The sequence below is a fragment of the Taudactylus pleione genome, unplaced genomic scaffold, assembly GCF_031769625.1.
Source record: "Taudactylus pleione unplaced genomic scaffold, aTauple2 ptg000206l, whole genome shotgun sequence".
Lineage (NCBI taxonomy): Eukaryota > Metazoa > Chordata > Amphibia > Anura > Myobatrachidae > Taudactylus > Taudactylus pleione.
This window is the reverse complement of record NW_028284608.1, coordinates 887,501-908,724: the sequence shown is the minus strand read 5'-3', so window position 1 is coordinate 908,724 and position 21,224 is coordinate 887,501. Positions and strand designations below refer to the sequence as shown.

Genomic DNA, 21,224 nt, shown 5'->3' with positions numbered 1-21,224 from the left:
TCACAATCAACATTTTTGCATGTATGTAATATTATTTTTGCAGGACGGCAGCTCACAATCTTCAATAGCCAGGCAACAATTAAAATCGGTGGGAAGGAACGGGGACATCCATTTCAAGGCCAGCTTAGTGGCCTCTACTATAATGGCTTAAAAGTTTTGAACATGGCAGCGGAAAGTGATTCCAACATCGTGATTGAAGGAAATGTGAGGCTAGTTGGTGATGTGCCTTCATCTATGACTACGGAGTCAACTGCCACAGCCATGCAATCAGAGATGTCCACCTCTATTATGGAGACCACTACCACATTGGCCACGAGTACTAGAAGAACAAAGACACCTACAAGGGAACCAGTTGGTCAGGTTAGTAGACCTGTTGTGTTTTTTATTTGTTGTTTTTTGACATTTGTTTCATTTACATGAAACACAAACACCACAAATTGAATATTGTAATCAAGTTATGTTATTTTATTTATATACATATATATATATATATATATATATATATATATACATATATATGTGTGTGTGTGTAACACAATAAACATGTATTACAGAGTATCACATGAAACATTATAGTAATATTGCAATTTTTCTACCAAAACAACTTTGCCTCATCTTTGTGGCTATCTATCTGAGTACATCACAATATTTTTTATGCTTCAGTGGTGACTGTGTCATTCTGGCAACAATACACATAGTAAACAAAAATAAATGTGTTGCTTATTTAAAAAAGGATGCAACAAACAATAATTTATTATAATCCATAATAACAACTCAGATATCAGCTTTAGAAGTCAGTTTTTGTCAAGATTATGAAGGTTAATATCTTAATATCTTAAAATGTGCAATGAATGTATGTATCCATCCATATCATCTAGTGTTGGTGGCGTTATGCCAGCATTTCCACCAGGATTCTGTGATTATCATCAGATGATCACAATAATTACATGCTGTGTTTATATGTTTAATGCATTCTAGAAAATAATATAATATCACACCAGCTTCCTTAGAAAATCCTTAACATCCTCCTACCTGCTAAAGAATGAATCCTTAAGATAAGATAAAAAAAAAATATTATTAATACATTTCTAAACACTTAACATCCTCCTATTTGCTTAAACATTAAACCTTAAAATAATAATATGTAAAAAAAATATTTTAATACAACATTTTTTAACACAAACATGCACACATACACACACATGCATGTGCACACATATTTATTAGTGTTGGTAAAGAAACCACCATTTGTTGTTAATGTACTTTAATTAATGACAATTTTTTTAGTCTATGACCGATCCACAGGTTTATCTGTATATGTAATTATTTTTTACTATTTTTGTTTGAAATATATCTTATGCAGCTGTACATGCGTATGATTTTTAAAATATACATACAAGTACAGTATACTATTCATTATTCTGCAATTTGCTTGTTTTGGATTTACCATTTGAAGGTAAGTAGAGAATATTTGGTGAGATTTAATGAACTAATCTGTTGATGATGTTTCCCTCATTACTTTCCACATTAGGTGCATAATACAGTAAGTACCGCAATGAAATGTCTAATGGAGTTTTGATTTAGGGGGGAGATGTATCCAGCCTTCTAAAATGGAAAAGTGGAGAAGTTATCCATAGTAACCAATCAGTTCATACAGTAGCTATCATTTATCTGGTAAATTTTACAAAATGATAGCTACAATCTAATTTGTTGGGCAACACTTCCACTGGTCACCTTTAGAAGATTTAATACATATTTCCCTTATTAATGATAACATATTATAACATGTACTTTGAAGTCAGTTTTGTCTGTGGATCCTACATGAAAATCAGCGTGTTATTTGTGCAGTCATGGAAACACAGGCTGAATGTTTTTTATTTGCCTGAATTTTCCCGGATTTCTCTTAAATATTCCATCTGTATCTCTCTTTGCGGTCAGCTCTACTAAACATTTGTTCTTGGAAACACGCAATGTGCTCTGGATATTCTTCAATAACATATTTTATCCCATGCCTTCAATTAATTAGTGACCCAGTTCGACGAGCTTAGATATGAAGGCAGATACTCAACAATATCCGCAGCAGGCATACTTTAGTTGTCGTTTGTTACAAACGGTTTCTATAAATGGTTCACAGAGAATGACTGGTTTACTACTAAGAAAAGAATTTTGCTGTGGTGTTTTGTTTTCCTCAATCAAACTGAGCTTGCAGTGATAACACTGAGCCACTTAAACAGCAATTGCAATATACCCTGGGGTGATTGAATGTTTTGGAACAATGGGAACACATTTTTGGCCAAGCAGAATTAAATTGGCTCCACTTTTAACTGCAGAGGAAAAGCATGTTTGGTAAATCTGTAGGGCAAAATATGGGTGAAGGATGTGTTTCTGTTTACTTCGAAGCAGTGACTTTGAAGGAGACGTCTCAAAATATTCTCACGACAGCCTTAGTTTTTGCCCTGCAACCTAATAAGAATAAAGGCAAGCATCTGAAAAAGCACAATACAGTCACTCACAACCAATTTCACTTTGAAGTCAGGAGATTTCACTGTACCGGGTGACCTATATACAATATGCTTTTTTATTTTACAATACTGCAAACAGTATTCAGAAACAATTGCATTAGATTGAGTAGAGCGGCTTGCAGTTAGCGTGCCAGGGACTTATTTTTAATTCATCTTGCATTTCAAATTTGATTTTTCTTTTTTGCTTTATAAACATTTTGCTTTGATCAAGGTTTGGATTTACAATATCTGTCTGGTCTAGCTTGTCTCACTGTCTAACAGAAGTACATTTTTTTTTCATGGTCGTCCCAGTTCTGTCAGTACATCACTGTTTCGCCAGATTAAATTCCTCCAGGCCCTTCACCATTACATGTTGGTTGGTATGGTCCTAGGAGGTGTGATATTAGTTCATCTAGCAAAAGGTGGTCCACAGAGTTGCATGCTATGGAGTAGAAGTATATAACTAATAGTCAGGGCTGTAACTAGGGTAGTGCAGCCAGTGCCCTGGCACAGGGCACCGCAGGGCATGGGGCGCTGTTTGGGCCTGTCAATTATCCTCTTCTTTTATCCCTGGCATCCCCCGGCCTGCCCTATTTCTTCCCTGGCCCTCCCCATGAGGCCATGGCCCTTTTTCAGGTGCAGAATCTTATGTCCCTATTTAAAAATGGGGGTGGGTGGGCGCCAATGCTCTCTCTGGCACAGGGCACCAAAAAGTCTAGTCATGGCTCTGCTAATAGTACCTGATGATGTTGTTTGTGGGTCCTGCATAGGTGCCACATTACTTACCCATCTAAGCCTGTGCATGGTTGTATTACTCATGATTGACTGCTGTGAGTGGAGTAATTTATTTCTGGAAACAGTGACTACAAACAGATACATGTGGGGTTCCTATGGGAAGTAGGGGCTTTGAAGCACTTTTTGTATGGAACCATTACAACAAAATGGTCTACCCATTAAAATGGGTACAAGAGGTAACTGGGGCCCAAGGCTACCATAATTGACAACATTTGAATACAAATTTCTAAGCTCATTTGCTTTTGATTGTACTTACCACCCAGTATGAATGCTCTGTGATGGACTGTTAATATTTATTATATTTATTAACAGTTCTTGATATAGTATCTACATAATACGCAGTGCTTTACAGAGAATATTTATTCATTCATACCAGTCTAGTGTAGCTTACAGTCTGTGGGAGAAATGTATTAAACCTTCTAAAAAGTGGAGAAGTGGACTAGTGGAGAAGTTAACCGTAGCAACCAATCAACTTCCAGACAGCATTTATCAGCTACATTCTATAATGAATGGTAGAAGCTGATTGGTTGCTATGGGCAAGTTCTCCACTAATCCACTTCTCCACTCTTTAGAAGGTATCCTATGTCCCCCACTATATTCTCTACCACACATCGAATAAATTTGGCAGAAGGCAATTAACCTACCAGTATGTCTTTGAAGTGTCTGAGGAAACCGGAACGCCCAGTGAAAACCCATGCACATACAAGGAGAACATGCAAACTCCACACCGATAGGGCCCTGAATGGAATTGAATCCATGACCCCAGCAGTGTGAGTCAGCAATGCTATCCAATGTGCCAAAGGCTGCCCAATGTTACATCTTGCTATAATGCTACTCTTTAGCTTGCAGCTGTTTATACATATGCATAGGTCGAATTTCTTGTACCACTCAGTGCATTTCTTTACATTTTCAATTACAAATCACACATTCAATTTATGCAAAATATTCACAGATGATAGGTTTTCCCTTTCCTCATTTTTTCCTTTTTTTTAAAAAAAAATAAAATCATTATTTACACAAATGCTGAAATTTCTATGTAGCTAGCTCAATGATTTTTTTTTTAAAGCAATTAAATGTTTCATAATAGTCAAATCATCTATAACAATGTACAGTAAATATTTCTGATCTCATAAAATTTTTGCATCTCAATAAAAAATGCAGGAACAGAATAGCCATAAAGATGAAACTATTCCGAAAGCCATTAGCACAAGCTGCAATAATAATAATTGCTCACATCTTTGCCTGCGTTCTTTCACAACATTTTAATTGGTAATATTCTTTCGTATATTTTATGCATCCAAATCTTTTTCTTTATAGCAACGAGAATAAAATATAGGGTAGGTATTCTTTTGAATAATGTTTTTTGCTAAAAACATTTACTGCAATGCTAATGATGGAAAATAAAAAGCTATATTGCACAGAATAAAAAAAAGGATTATTAATTTTGCCTGCTATGCATTTCTTTTAATGAGTTTTTATGCTTATAGTAATGTAGCATCCTTTATTTTACACATTTGTTTCTTTTTTTTTTTTCATCATTATGAAGTGATTCTGAAAAAGTGTAGGCTAAATTTATAAATGTACGCTAAATTACAGGCTGTATATAGACACATATACTGAATCATTTTACAGTTAATGATGACAGATGAATGAATGAATGGAAGATGTAATGCACTTCCTACAGTAAACTGCATGGTAATTAGAAGTTACTTCTAGGTAGTTCTCTGACCATATAAAAGCAAGAGGCTGAACGACAAGATATTTTATAGAGGTCATAGAAATCCGAGGTGGCTTCCTTTAAAAATTTACTGTGGGGTATTGCAGTATTCTTTATAATACAAAGGTTTTTTTCATTTGCGCTCACTTTTTAAACAAACTTTATTTACAGGCATTTACAGATGTGTCATATCTTAATGTCAACTCAAATAGCCCTGCTTGGAGCACTAGGTTCCGTGCGACTCCGTGCCAAGCATCTTTTTTTACTCAAGATGTGCATCTTATTTGCATAATTAAAACACATAGAAGTGACTAAACTGCATTGCTGGTGTACAGCACCATAACTGGTGCAGGCCGCACCCTCTCCACATGACATCATATGCAGGGGACGGGGCCACAATTGCCAGGAATTACAGCAATGCCCGGAACATCCTGAGGATGCTCCGGGGAATGTTATGGCAGTAATGTGCATGCCTGAAGCATCCTAAAGACGCTCCAGGCAACACTGCTGCAGAGATGCTGGCTGCAAGGTGCCCTTCCAGGCATCCAAATAGCCAGAAACAGCGTGGGGTGCTGCCCATAGAGCTCTGCGATCTGTGCAGTGGCACCGCTCGTGCACCCCTAGTTACGGCCTTGCTGATGTACACTGATAAATGGAGTGTGCGACATTTGTACATCTGTGTGCGACTGATTCTAACTCTGTGTAAAAGGGCTCCGATGCCAGTAGCCGGGGCTTTTCCCCATGAAAAATTACGCTTTTCTCCGACTTTGTGTGTAAAACCAATTCTGGTGGAGTTAAAGTCGCAGCTTAGCCTAGCGTCTCTAGTACGCTGCAAGCAGCTTTTTGCTTATTCTGCAACGAACATCAATGAGGTCCACCTGGTGTGTCATAAGATCATCTACAAACTGTGGGCCTGATTCAGACCCGCTCGCTAAGCCACAGACGCACGCTTTGGGCGATAGTCACCCGTTTGCGCATGCGTATGCATCAATATGCGCATGCGTGCGTCACTCAGTGCGATCGGGAATCGTGTGCTCATAGTACACAGACTGGACGCTACTTTGAGTGACAGATAGCGCCGTTTGTGGGTGGTAACAGGGGAAGGTGCTTGTGAACAGGGGAGTGGTGCTGCATTGCAGGCGTGTCTGGGCGTCAAAACGGCGTTTTATGGGCATGCATAATTAGCAAAGATGCGTCATTGTACACGACACTTGGTTGTTTTTCAGCCTGCAGTGATCGCAGTGCTTGCGGCGTGGTAAGGTCTACCTCAAGCGCTGCGTGCAGCTCCGATGGCTCTCATTGGTTCCGATTGTCCATACACTTCCTGGAGATGACGTGTGTTGAGAGAAAAGTTAGCATTTTTATACCGGTGTGTGTTCGCTCCGTCATCGCTCTCTAAGACATAGAGGGCGTCCATTCACCAGACAGTGTGATTGCGGAATTTGCATACCCAGCCCCTTTTAGCTGGTCTGAATGAGCTCCTGTGTGCATTGTCTAACTTACACTGGCACTAATGCTCTTTACAGCAGCCAAGGCCCACACATGCACACCATACTGTTCTCCAAAAATTTACGGAATATAATAATAATAATAATAATAATAATAATAGTAATAATAAAAAATATAAACAATAGAATGGGTAAGCTATCACAAGAGAGCCCACTTGATGTCTACAGCCATCAATACCTGGCGATTGCCATTGCAGGGTGTGAGGATTGGCATGTGGGAGGATCCCAAAATCCTGCAAAAACTCTAAAAACTGACATTTTCACAGGATTTAGATGTCTTCTCTTTTAGGAAAAGTCGGACCCTAACTCGCTTATAAAATGCCATGAAACATTCCTTTGTTTAGAGATCCTAAACTGTACCAGTACAATATGCACTAAATGTGTTTTTATCACTGTGCAGCTAAATCCTAGAACAAAGCTATAATCATGTATGTAGAGACGGGGTTGTTAAACCTGTGGCATAGCGTATGGTACCTGAGATCCAGCCACAACATACTGTAGTTAATCAAGTATAAACAGTATGCAATCGGGATCATTAATCCCTTATTAGAAATAAATGACACACTCATTGGTATGTAGCATGGGTTAATGTTTTATTTAGTTATTCTATTAAAATTTAGGCCAGTAGGTCACGAAACCTGCAAGTTGTCGCTGCAGCCCCAATTTACATAACTTGGGCACTGCGTGCTCTATTTTCATGTCTTTACCAAATTACTTTGGGGCAGTTTCAATTAGCAGCGAGTTCAGTACTGTGAAGCCCAAAGTAAGTCCAGTCATACTGCAGGTTATTTTTGCTAAATAAAAATCAGAACTGTTTGAGATGTACGCTTACCTGATGGTTAGCGCACATTTCCGATATTTTTGAATTGCGCTTGTGCAGGACCCGGGTCCTGTGCTCTCGCACACAGGAGCTCACTCAGACCCGCTCGCTAGATGCGTTCGCTCGCATGATGCGTATGCAAATTGCGTAGGCAGAACGATCGCATGGCAAGGCATTAACACGCCCACTATGTCTTAGAGTGCGATCGCCTTGTGTATGCAGGCGGCCACCAGCCTGTCTTAAGACACCCACTTTCACACGTCATCTGCAGGAAATGTATGCAACCATTGGTATGGATAACATCGGATGCGATCGCAGCGCTTGAGGTTGACCATGCCCTGCCGCAAGCACTGCGATCACTTCAGTGTAAAAATCTGCCAGGTGACATGTACAATGACGCTCCCTCTAAATTATGCACGCCTCTAAAACACCATTAGGACGCTCAGGTACACCTGCATTCGCACATCCACTCCCCCATTATGGCCAGCCCCTGTTGCCACCCATAAACAGCTTCTCCTGTCACTCACTCTGCTGGGCTCTCTATGCGCAGCGAGCGAAGGCATTCTAATCTTTTGCAGTGGTTCGCTCATGGGCACTGCGATGCATGTGCAGAGTGCAACAATCGTCTGGCTGTGTGCGAACGCATCCTAGCGAGCAGGTCTGAATCAGGTCCACAGTTCCTCCAAGCCTCCGCCTGATTGACAGACAGAAGCTTTTGGGGGCAAGGATGGCCTGCGTTCCTGTAAATGGGTGCGTGTCGCCGCAGTTTTGTAGGAGTGATGAGGCCAGGGTCTTCGTCCATGGGCGCAGACTTCCTGGTCTCGCAAGCTGCCAGAACCCAGTCAGGCTGCATTAAGCTTCAGCTACCACAGCCCGGCCAATGGGGAAACCAGGCTGTGACCTCGGTCATAGCGCTGGGATCACAGATGCAGCAAGGAGGTGTCTGTGTCCTAAAGACGGTATGCAGTCGGGAAGCCAGCGGACCTAATCCTGACAGCCGGCTTCCTGACTGCTTAATCCCGGTGAGGGTTAAATGAAAGGCGTCTAAATCTAGACTCCTGTCATTTTACCGATGCCGGGAGACCGGCGCCCGGCATTCCGATCGAAGTGATGCCGGGGGGGGTAGGTTTAGGGTTCTGGGGGGGGGACTTAGGGTTAGGCACCACCTCGGGGGACTTAGGTTTAGGCGGTGGGGAAGGGGGGGTTAGGTTTAGGCACTTAGAGGGGGAATTAGGGTAAGGCACTGGGGGGGAAGGTTAGGGTTAGGCACCCCTAAGGGGGGGTTAGGGTTAGGGGGTAGAATTAGGTTAGTGAATACTTACCTAGGGACGATCGGGATTTTCATCCTTGTCGGGCTGCTGCTGTCGGGATTTGAACCGCCGACCAGGGGTCTGGCAGTAAATCATACCGATTCCCCTAAAGACACCTCCTGCTGCTTTTGCATTTGAGATGGACGGAATTGAATAGCCGCTTGGTTGCGTCTCTGCAATTCCGCCCATCTCTGAATCAGTCCCTATGTGATGTGCATGAGAGATTGGAGAAATCACCCTGAAACCATTTTTCTGCTTTTTAGATAAAATGACATAAAAATTGATCTCTTTATTGATGATATTTTCTTATTTAAGGTATTGCACTGTGTTATAACATTTCTACATTAAGGACTTTTTCATAGTTAGCACCTAGTCTGTAGGTGCAAACTAAAAGCCACTATTTCTCCCATTGTAACTCATGTTAACCACTTAACTGACAATTCTTTTTAATAAAAATATAATTTTTTTTTTAACATTTATTTAAGTCAAAAATATATTTTTAAAAGTACTTTTCAATGTTTTAGCACCCCACCTAGTGCCAATAGAATCCCCCCCCACCAGTGTCAATAGATTACCAGGTAACGACAGATTCCCCCAGTGGCTTTAACACTAATCCTTCAATAGTAACAGGTCGCCAGTGGTTTAGCCCCCACCACCTGCAGCAAGGAGGAGTCTGTTTCCGAAAGACCGAACTGTAGGTCCCTCTTGAAGTTTCCCTCCCAGTGGCAATAAACTACCTTGTGGTATTAACCCCCTTGTATCTATTAATCCCCTTTTCACTATGGATGCACTCCCCCCGGGGAACTTTCTCCTCCCCCTCCTGCACAGCAGATCATCAGTCCCTCAGCTGATCTCTGCACTTGGGGCCAGACCAGCAGTAGGAAATCAGTTCTGCACTATTTTCAGGGCCGGATTAAGGTGTGTGGGGGCCCCAGGGCAATTCATTTGACGGGGCCCCTACCAATAAAATTTAATTATGCCACACTTTGTCCTCATTATGAACGTTATGCCACACTGCCCTAGTATAAAGATTATACCACACTATGCCCACATTATGCCACACAATGCCCCTAGTATTAATATAACTCACTATACCCCCAGTATGCCCCACAATGCCTCCAGTATTAGTTATGCCACACAGTGCCCCACATGCCTCCAGTATTATTATGCCCCACAGTGCCCTCCATGATGCCACACACTTCCACCAGTATTATTATGCCACATCATGCCCCAGTATTAATATTCTGCCCAGTGTCTCCATTATTAATACTATGCTCAAAGCTACCCCAATATACCATACAATGCCCCCAGTATTAACATTATGCCCCACAGTGCCCACCATTGCACTATTCCACACAATACCTGCACCTCACCCCATCCTTTATATATGTAATTAGTTTCTCCGCTCTTAACCCCCACCTCTTATATAATCTATTTAATAATTTCCTCTTCCCACCTCTGCTGACTGGGGTTGGTTGTCCTCCCAGCTGTGAATTGCTGCTGTGCTCCAGGCAATACAGGCATCTGATTCCACCGTCCTGCAGGTGCTCCTCGTCGATTTCTTGGGGGATGAGACGTAATGACATCTCATCCCCTAGTGTCAGTCACAGCAGCGTGGTGGTGTCACCAATGGAGGAGGGAAGGTAAGGAGGAGGGGAAGTTAGTGGCTGCGGGGAGGAGATTATCCAGCGGGGAAAAACAGGTGCCGTGCCGCTGCATACAGAGTGGAGTTGTGCTAGGCATTATGCCTTCAGAAGCAGCAGCACGGGACGGCAGCCCCGTGATTTCCAGGAACAGGTGCCGCCGCTGGGCACCTGCACTCAGCAGACTGACCTTGTGTGGGGACCCCCTTTGTGTGGGGGCCGCGGGACGACCGCCCCTGTCGCCCTCCCATTAATCCGGCCCTGACTATTTTAAAAGGCAGGGATGCAGCGGGAGTGCATGGTCACATGGGATGTGACCATGTCAGAGAAAACCTATTTTGCAGCAGTTGCATCCCATGTGGCCATGCCAATTAAATGGTTAACTTAACAATTTCCAATTGAATTGCAGAAAGTACAGTAAAATGTCACAGGACCTAGCTTGCAACTAATTTATCTGCCTCGTTATATCCTAATTAGAGATTAATTATCATATACAGATGTAAACCACCCATATATAAGGCATGGTAACTGCAGTTTATGGGGCTTGTATAATATGCTATGGGATGCAGGCACTGGCACGATTCCAATCCTGGTTTTGCCTTGTAAATGATTACCAATTCCTTATTTACCAGAATCATGTCTGTGTCTGCATCATGCAGGCTATTAGATAAGCCCCCATATCTATATTTTGTGCATTCATCCATACTGGATATCTTTTACAGTATAAGGTGCATTGAATTTTGAGCACATAATGATCAATCCAGCCATCATCTTACCACAAGTTGGTTGGACTGAGCCATCATCTAGGCTCACATTGGGTGGACTGAGCCATCATCTTGGCACATGTTAGGTGAACTGAGCCATCATCTTGGCACACATTGAGTGGACTGAGCCCTCATCTAGGTACACACTGGGTAGACTGAGCTCTTATCTAGGTACACGTTGGGTGGACTGAGCCATCATCTTGGCACAAACTGGGTGGACTGAGCCCTTATCTAGGCTCACTCTGGGTGGACTGAGCCCTCATCTAGGCTCACACTGGGTGGACTGAGCCCTCATCTAGGCTCACACTGGTTGGACTGAGCCCTCATCTAGGCTCACACTGGGTGGACTGAGCCCTCATCTAGGCTCACACTGGGTGGACTGAGCCCTCATCTAGGCTCACACTGGGTGGACTGAGCCCTCATCTAGGCTCACACTGGGTGGACTGAGCCCTCATCTAGGCTCACACTGGGTGGACTGAGCCCTCATCTAGGCTCACACTGGGTGGACTGACTAGAATCCTGATTCAGAGTTAGAGTAAGAAAGAGCAAGTAACTGCATCTTGGTCAAAACCATGTTGCACTACAGGTGGGGCAGATGTAAATGCGCTGAGAGATGTAGCTCTAAATTGCAGTGTAAGAATAAAGCTTTCCAGCATTTGTGGGCTACATGCAAAAGCAGCCAGTGTTTACCCCACATGCAAAAAAAATTGCATGTATATGAAACCTTTCCAGGTGCACAGTTTCTTGCTATTTCTTACTCTTTTTCCAACTCTGAATCAGGCCCTAGGTCATCTCAAGAGCTGCTCTGTGTTAATACCACAAGTCCAAACTCCTACTACTTTAGAAGCAGCACATGCATTCATTTTTTTTAATATACTGATTGTCTTAGCATAAATTAACAACCTCCCGATTTTGGCAGGACAGTCACGGGACTGTCCCACCAGTCTAGGATCAGGACATTCGTCCTGATTTGTGGTAGATTTGGAGGTAGTGAAAAACACCATCAAAATGCTGTTTTTATGTGAAAAATGACATCTAATGCACCAGTACTGAATTACCATCACTGATGTGTGGGAGTATGTCGATGGGGACATCGAGGCTGTCATTTACACTTGTGGTAGTTTAAGACCTGTTTTATGTTGCGCAAAGTACACAAACATAAAGATGCACTTATCTGCCAAAGTATAGTGAGTAGGTGCAAAATATAAGATTCATCTGACATACACATGACTTGGATACATGTATATATTTTTCAAAAAAATATTTTTCCCTTAATGTGATTGATGCTTCAGTCCCAGTAGCTAGTTTGCGTCATCTTTAAACTCTGCTCAGTTGAGAACATTAATGGTTTTTACCAAATAACATCATAAATTATGATGGGGAAAAGAATAATATTTGCATGGATCTCAAGCAATACACAAGAGCAATCACTTTAAATTAAAATATCTTTGCACTGTGGGTAGATGTCATGGCACTAATGCTTACTATTCAAATAGTTGGATAGATTCTCAGGGTAATTTGTCTAGACCTTTAGACTCAGAGTGGTTTATAAACATAAGATGCTTATTATTTTGAAGTGCAGAATTCTCAATAAATTCACCTTCTATTTGAACTGGAAGAGATATAAAATAATTGTTTGTACAGTTATAGTGTCACAAAATAAACACTGTGAAACAGAACAGCCGTTTATACAAGATAACGGTTTAGTCTAATGTTGACTGTCACTGAAATGCGTGGCTGCTCTACTTGTTCTCAATTGAGTTCTGTTGACAACACTGCTTATTAATGCTGTCTAATTACACCACAATTGCCATGCCCAATTCAGACATTTTACACCAAAGCTAACCATAGATCAGCACTTAAAAGAGTGATTCATGATTTGGTAACTTGGAAAATAAATCTTTTTGGCAAAAAACTGCATAGGACTGTGCATGAGATCAGTGTCAGAAAACTTTGCTTCTACTGTGACTGGTAGGCTCATCAAATGATCCAATCTGCCCAAATTCCCCATGGATCCAGTTAGACAATGGTCATGCAAAAGGCTATTACACATTTTCTGCTTACTGTAGTAATACATGCATAATATATCCATCACCAGGTGCATAACATTAGGCGCAGAAGCTAACGTTGTTACTGTGGGGGCTTGCCGGAATAATTTCAGGCAACTGTTGCAACATTTAGTCCTTCATAATATACATTTTGTAATTATTGTAAATTGTCATGTTCCCCCTGCCTGGAATACCATGATAATCACTGTCATTACTGGGTACCAAATGTACATATCGAAATACTATTTGCTGCATTGACTACAATCTTGACAAGTAGACACAGCACCAAATGGCTTATTACTTAACAGAAATTAGCATTTCGGCAGCTGGGAGGAACATGGCCAATTCTGCAGGTTGACACACTAAAGTAAATACAATTTATTTCTAATGTACAGTATGTAATGTATTTTTTTCTAACCATGGCTTAGGCCATCAGGGAGCTACAATAAGTAAGGCAGCAGTATTCACCATAGTGGTGGGAGCATAACAATTTTGCTATGGGACACCTAACACCTGGGGGTAGATGTACTTAAGCTTCTAAAAATTAAAAGTGGATGTGGTACCCATAGCAACCAACCAGATTCTGTCTATATTTTCAAGGATGCAATAGAGAAATGATAGCTACAATCTGATTGGTTACTTTTCATTTTTAGAAGCTGTAGTAAATCTACCTCCTATATTTCATTGTTATCATTTATAGCTTGAGGTTTGTTGTGCTTAGTGCTCCTGTGTGATTAATGGACATTTATAGGAGTTTATTAATTTGTTTTACACCAGGCAATTTGTATTTTATGAAGTGTTATTATTATTGTTCTAATGCTTACATTACTGTGATTGAAATCCTCTATAGTTTCTGTTTACATTATAATTTACTCTACGGGTACTTTATCCCATCTATTACAGTTACCCTATTATTACTCTTTTTCATGCTGTGTTTGCTTTGGAAAAATAATAAATGGTATTTATATCCACACATTAAGAATGTATGCTAACCGTTAAATCAAAAGGGATCTGCTAAATTGTTCATGGTTTTCATGCAAAGAATTTGTCCTGACTCAGACTGGGAAGTAGTTTGTATTTTTTTTTTACCTATTTAACAAAGAGATTAACTAAAAAAAAAATAAAGTTGTTAAAAAAAAAAAATCCCTCAAATGAAAGGAAAACGGGTAATTAACTGGTAAACTAAAAAGCTAATTGAAGATGTTTATTCATCTTGAAGAAAATATAGGACACGACGAGGTTCATCAGCTCTAACTGGGCAAATTTTTTGGCGCTCTTCCTGGCTTCATTTTTTGGAAAAGTGACCTTGTACAATACTATAAATAAGCTTTAGCCTCACTGGGAAATCATGGATAAATTACTTGAATCCCACAATAATTTCACTTCTTTTCAGTTTAAACAAATTGCGGAGAAATTGTTTTGCGACATATTTTGGTGAAAAGTGACCTATATTTGCTAAATATGGTATTATTGCAGCTTTTATAGTATTATCACTATACTTTCCAGAGGCCATAAGAGCAATTTCGTCTCAATTTTATGAACTATTTGAGATCCGTGGCTTACTTTTGCCATCATATAATCTATTTTGCCTGTGCCTGAGAAGCTGACAAAGAAGCATTTGGGTCTCTATGGTGGTAATTAAGGAAGGCTTACTGCATGCTGTGCTGAAAAGTAGCTCTGAGACTTCTCTATGAGTAAATTCATGTAGGAAAGAGAGAAAATGATGAGTGCTGATACAGTGGTACTAGGAGCACATAGGGGAGTAATTGTATCCACTAGTGTCAAGCTTGTCATCTAGTTTGTTATTGTCCTCATCAAACACTTTATCACACCTCGAAGGAGGGTTCGGGCGTGTAAAATTGACTCATTTATTGACACCAACTGATAGGGAAGCTCAAAGTGTTCTGTTAATTCACATCCTTGTTACTCTTAAAAGTGATTTTTTTTTTATTGATTGGCATCTAAAGTTGTTTCAAATAACTCACAATGCGTGAGATTCTCGTTGTTAAAAGCATGATAACTATGCACGTCAAGTACTACTCACATTTATTACAGTTTATGTTTCAGTTTGCTTTGAAAGTCTCTCTCATTAGTTAGTCCCATAGGACAACAAGGGTAATGCAATTTTGTTTTGTTGTTTTTTTTTCTTATACATTTATGCTGGCTGTGTATTTATTTGCACTGCATTTTCAAGGCATTTCTGTGCCAAAGGAGCTAAATGGAACCAAAACTTACTCTATATTGCATATGAAATATTACAGAATTTTAGAGCATTGTTGTGCAATATCGAGCAAGTGCACTACACATATAATGTATAGATCAGGGTCGCTGCTCTATATATTGTAGCTAAATTTCATACTGTTTTTTTAAACAGTGGTAGAATAGGGAAGGTTAGGTCTGGCAGGTATGCCACATCCTGTGCATTCAATGCAACTAGTTCATACTACATGTCTGACATGTCTATCTGTATGGATTGAAAGTAAAGGGAACATTGCATGCATTTACTTTGCAATTACAGATGCTGGCATTTTGCAGGCTATACCAATATTATTCCACCCATAGTCAGCTTAGTGAATCGGTATTCAATCGGGAAGCCGGCTGACATTATACCGACAGCCGGCTTCCCGACTGCCATATCCCAGCGAGGGTGAAATGACCGGCGTCTAGATGTAAACGCCGGTCATTTTACCGACGCCAGGAGACCGGCGCCCGGCATCCCGATCGAAGTGATGCCATGCGCCGCTGCAGACAGCCGCGTGGGGGGAGGGTTAGGTTTAGGGCTCCAGGGGGGCTAACGGTTAGGCACCCCCCCCGGGAGGTTAGGGTTAGGCTAGGGGGAGGGAGGGTTAGGGTTAGGCACCCCCGGGGGGGACTTAGGTTTAGGCACCTCCCCGGGAGGGTTAGGGTTAGGCGGCGGGGAAGGGGGGGTTAGGTTTAGGCACTTAGAGGGGGGATTAGGGTTAGGCACTGGGGGAAGGTTAGGGTTAGGCACCCCTAAGGAGGGTTAGGGTTAGGGGGGTTAGGTTGGTTCATACTTACCTAGGGACGATCGGTATTTTCAGCCACGTCAGCCTACCGCTGTCAGGATTTGAACCGCCCTACACAATTCATATATATTCCAGTGAATCATGAAAGGGTGACATATCTGTACCAATGCGTGAGCGTACCTAGCACTGACAGGCACCAGGGTATCTTCTATCCAACTCTGAGTCCAAATCTGTGTGAGTGATTATCCAACTCTGCTCCATACTTACCTACCCTCCATTAAGTGTTGGGGAGCCCCCGCAACTCCCCTGGAAGAGTATCCACATCTCCTGCATCCTGCCCACGTCCTAGTGAAGTGTGCAGGATAGGAAGATAAATACCGGGAATCACGGCGGCTCTGTATGGAGGGGGCGGAGCTAAAGTATGCAAAAATGCGTAATTTAGCCCTGCCCCCTCATCACGTTCATGCAATTCACAGCAATTTACTAATGACTGAGTAAGCCGGCCCTGCCCCCCGAAGCAGTCACCAGTATCTGTTCCCCTGGCATCTCCTCGTAGGGATGGACATCGGAAGCCCACCATCATATGATGGCAGTGCTTCCACCATTGAATCTTTCGATGCAATGGTAACTAACCATCGCATCAAAAGCATTCAATGGTAAAATATGAATAGTAAAGGGGCGGGGTTAGGGGAGGGGCACTGCAATGCCTCTGCTGCTGCTGTGGGCACTTAAAGCAACAATAAACTGAAGTTTTAAAACATTATTAAATATACTTATAACATACAGAAAAGGAACCTCTTATAGCACCAGCAGAGAAATCACTCCCAATCTCTGCGGGTGTAAACTTTATTAGCTGTCACTCTCTCTGTCTCAGAGAGCCAATCAGAGCTAGCAGAGAGGGGGGGGAGGGCCAGGTCTGAGGCAGTGAGAGACAGCCTCCAATGAACCCAGCAGCATGAGCCAGAAAGGTTATCAGAGGAGAACACACAACACACAGCAGCCAGGGGAGGCAGAGCTTTTAGTATTTAAAGAAAAGAAGCCACCATCGATACACCATTAAATGATTACCATCGATGGCAGCAAACATCGGAATGTTGCCATCGAATGGTAAAAATGCTAACATCGGAAGAAAACATCGATGGTTGTCAAACATCGACTATCGATGTCCATCCCTAGTCCTGGGGAGCAGATTAGTAAAGTCGGTAAGTATGCTCTGCTCTCCTCTAACCACACATTATGCCATCAGAAGGTGACCGCTAAATTGTTGCCACAATGCTGACAGCCAACAACTAATATACACAAAGAGTGTATAACACTCGGAATCCTGGCACTGGAAGTTAGCAGGTGATAAATAATCATAATAATAATAATTTTATTTATATTGCGCTTTTCTTCCTTAGGACTCAAAGTCACTTTACAGACATCAGAAAACACTGTACAATGTACAGGGATTTGGTATTGCAGAAAATAATCAATTCTAATCAAAGATCGATAAAAATCATAAAAAAACAAAATAAATAGATTAGTTGAGTACATATATGTGGATTCCACCTGCAGCATGTCTTTAAGGACTTATTGCCAAAAGTCCATAAACAGATAAACGACTAGAAATTTCAGGAAATTACTGCACCATTGGAATATATACTTTAAATATAGTCAAAAAGTTAATTGATTAATTAATAGAGGAATAGCTAAAGTCAACATATCAATTTATTACTAGACATGTATACAATCACTTATAACAAATAACACTCACAATAGTAATAATAGTAGCAGCATAAGGTATTGAGCAGGCTAAAAGTATATATAAAAAACACAATAAAAAAAGAAATAATAATGAGTGAATAGTGAGTAAAAAAAGTCTTTTGACCTTAATCACATAAAAAAATAATACAGGTATAAACATTGGGTACTCCTGTGATCGATAATATCGATTTGTAGATAATAAGTCTCTATGAAATATCAGTGTAGTTATTTTCAGAGAGAAAGTCCTTACTTATATTTCGAATAGTGAACTTACTGTAGATGAAATCCAAAAGTGCTTATTTGTATGCTTGTTCTCAATCTGTGGGGGGGGGGCTGACTATTTCACAACACAGCGGTGTTAGATTTTCATACTTGTGGGCTTTTATGTCTGTATTAGAAGCGGCTCAGGAGTATTATGAATAATGAGCCTGCTTTTTCACAAAGCGATCCGGATCACATTAGAAATGTATCTTGAAAAGTCCCTTGATGAGCGACGAAACGCGTTGATCAAGACCAAGCTGGCCTCTATTTTATAAAACTATATGTTGCTTAATCCTGTCGGGGTACTCCCTTCCTAAGGTGATCCAAAGGGGCCTGCGATGGGACCAATCTTGTCATCGAATGGAAGAAGCATCTCCATTGATTTGGAAATATTGATAGTTCCAACCATTGGTTTTTGATGGTCATCCCTACCACACCTTCATTGCCGCATTGTGTTCAGCACTAATTCAGTGCTGCTCTACTATGCAACTATCTGACAGAAAGCTTATACCTCACAGACTTTGTTGGAAGTTCACATTGGGCAAAGTCAGTGCAGTTCACTTTCTTTTTATCTTAAAATACTTGTCTCAGGGCACTGGTCTATAACAGCTAGATGGGGGAAGGCTTGTCTGAATTCTCATAGCAACCTGCCACTGTGGGTGGGATGGAACAGTCACCAATAAGTTCTACTGACAAACATTGCTAGTATAAACCGGATGGAGAGCATGTAATGATGAACATATGCAGGGAAGAAAACTTTTAATTAATATAAAAGAAAACAAACTCAGCCTCTATCGACATTATCATTTTTGCTTACAAAGGGGCTGTATTGTATGTTTAATGAAATCAGTCTACAATTTGTTTTCATTATTATAATCAACAATGTTTTTGCAAAGAATTAAAATATCCAAACATTCAAGGATGGCAAATAATAAGTGTACAATACAGTAAACTGTTTGGCACATTTTGCTGGCAGGGCATGCTGGAACTTGTAGTTACACAACAGACGGAGAGCCAGAGGCTGCGCAAGACAGTGAAGGATATAATTGGATTGCACGCTTTAAACTTTTCCTTTCTGTGCTAGAAATAGTACCGATTGACATGGCTGCGATTTCTCACTGCTTTCAGTAGTATTTTTTGCAGTTTTCACAGGTGTTTTAAGCACATAATGAAGAAACATAGCTGCCAGCTGGAACCGTATCATAACAGGAGTGCGGATAGAAGATTTGAAAATAATCCTGAAACAGCAGCCAAATATATTTTTGCATTTTAATACTTACTTCTTTGTAGAATGTTTTAGTAATAGCGGCAACTGCAAAGCCCCTTGTCCTTCGTGCCAATATTGGTAATTGGAATACAACAGGCATATACTTATTACAGGTGCAGCTAGATAAAGGGAATACTTTCTTAAACACTTACTTCAGTGTTTGGTATAACTCTTCCAGCTCATGCCTCCAAAGATTTCAGATCTGTGAATCAGGACGTGACCGCATTACAAAGGGGGTTGTCATGCACCTGAGGGTCTGCCTAGAACTTTTCAAGTGCTAGTCTACTCAGTACTAACCTCTAAAGGCCCATTCCTTGCAGTTTACACCAGTAGCAGGTGCAGAGCAGCAGTGATTGGGAGATAGTGTCCAAGTTTCTGGTCCTATCTGGACAGAGGTATCCACAGGGGAGCTGAGAGCCGGGCTGGGTGAAGGGGGCGTGACCTAATCGCGAAAGGCATGGCCACGCCACCTTAAGATAAAAAAGAGAGGTGCTGTGAGCCCCTCAGCCCAGGCAAAGCCCCCCCACATGCACGCAAACATTCTCTCCCTGCAACCCAGCAACCCAGCACCCAGCAGGGTGTGCTGGGTTGATGTGAGGTAAGAGGGAGGGGGATGTGGTGCCAGACCCAGGCCCCCGCTGGGCCCCTCAAGCAAGCCCGGGCCTGGGTAAATAGTTCCCGCTGTCCCACCCCCCCCCCTCGGCGCCTCTGCGTAGACATACAAGGATGGAAGGACATTGCCTTTAAATCAGGACTCCAACCAAATGGAGACAATTTAGAGGTGTGCTTACTTATATTTGTCATGTGGGTGATTTAAGACTATGGGATAGATGTACTAAGCCTTGGAAAGAGATACAATACCAACCAATCAGCTCCTGACTCTATTTTTTTGTAAACACCACCTGTGAAGTGACAGTTAGGAGCTGATTAGTTGGTACTTTTATCTCTCTCCGCATTATCTCCCTCTAAGGCTTAGTACATCTCCCCCTATGCCATGAAAGATTAATATAATTTCATATACACACATCAAAATGTACATTTTGAAAAGTACATAAATGTAATAAAATAATATAATGTGAAAAGAATGAGGCATACAGTAAGCCCTTATTAATATTAAGTCCCTGTACATACTGTAAGATTGACCATCTTACCAAATGAATACTACTCTACAAATTACTATTAATCTCCCCTCAAATTGATTAAAAAAAAATTGTATTCCAGTTACTCACACAGTGCTTCACATAGAGGGGTCTATTTACTAAGCCTTGGATGGAGATATGTACCAACCAATCAGCTCCTAACTGCCATGTTACAGGCTGTGTTTGAAAAATGACAGGAGCTGGTTGGTTGGTACTTTATGCCTTGGATGGAGATAAGTACCAACCAATCAGCTCCTAACTGCCATGGTACAGGCTGTGTTTGAAAAATGACAGGAGCTTGTTGTTTGGTACTTTATCTCCGTCCACTTTATCTCCATCCAAGGCTTAGTAAATAGACTCCAAAGAAACTATTGAGGATCACAGGTCATTTTCTTTTTGCATGTTTATTTTTAAATCGGAAATACACTATAGCATTAGTTAAAATAATACTTTAAAGCCCAAAAAAATAAATCAGTGACCGTGGGGGGTCATGAGGGTAATGTTCATTAATTAAAAGGCAGATACTTATGAAAGTAATTCATAGACTGTGCACGATGTGTTATAGCTCATTTAATACAGATTCTGACTTAGGGGTTCCTAGAAGCCAGCTGATGATGTTCCTGGAGCAATGGATGGTTTTTGGGATGCTCCTGAATAGCACATTTACTGAATTCTATAAGAACCCCTCCGGGACTATTCAATGGGTGGGGGCGTGGTG

The 21,224-nt window shown here is 41.2% G+C and overlaps 1 protein-coding gene across 19 annotated transcripts in view; it reads left to right on the top strand.

The window, feature by feature from the left end:
• NRXN1 (neurexin 1) overlaps positions 1-21,224 on the top strand; it is a 1,439,010-nt gene that overhangs the window by 1,316,205 nt on the left and 101,581 nt on the right. For all 19 annotated transcript variants that reach the window (XM_088477984.1, XM_088477983.1, XM_088477988.1 and 16 more), the window contains one exon: positions 44-360. In XM_088477984.1, coding sequence (XP_088334110.1) covers positions 44-360 — 317 coding nt within the window. The remainder of the gene's footprint in view (positions 1-43; positions 361-21,224) is intronic.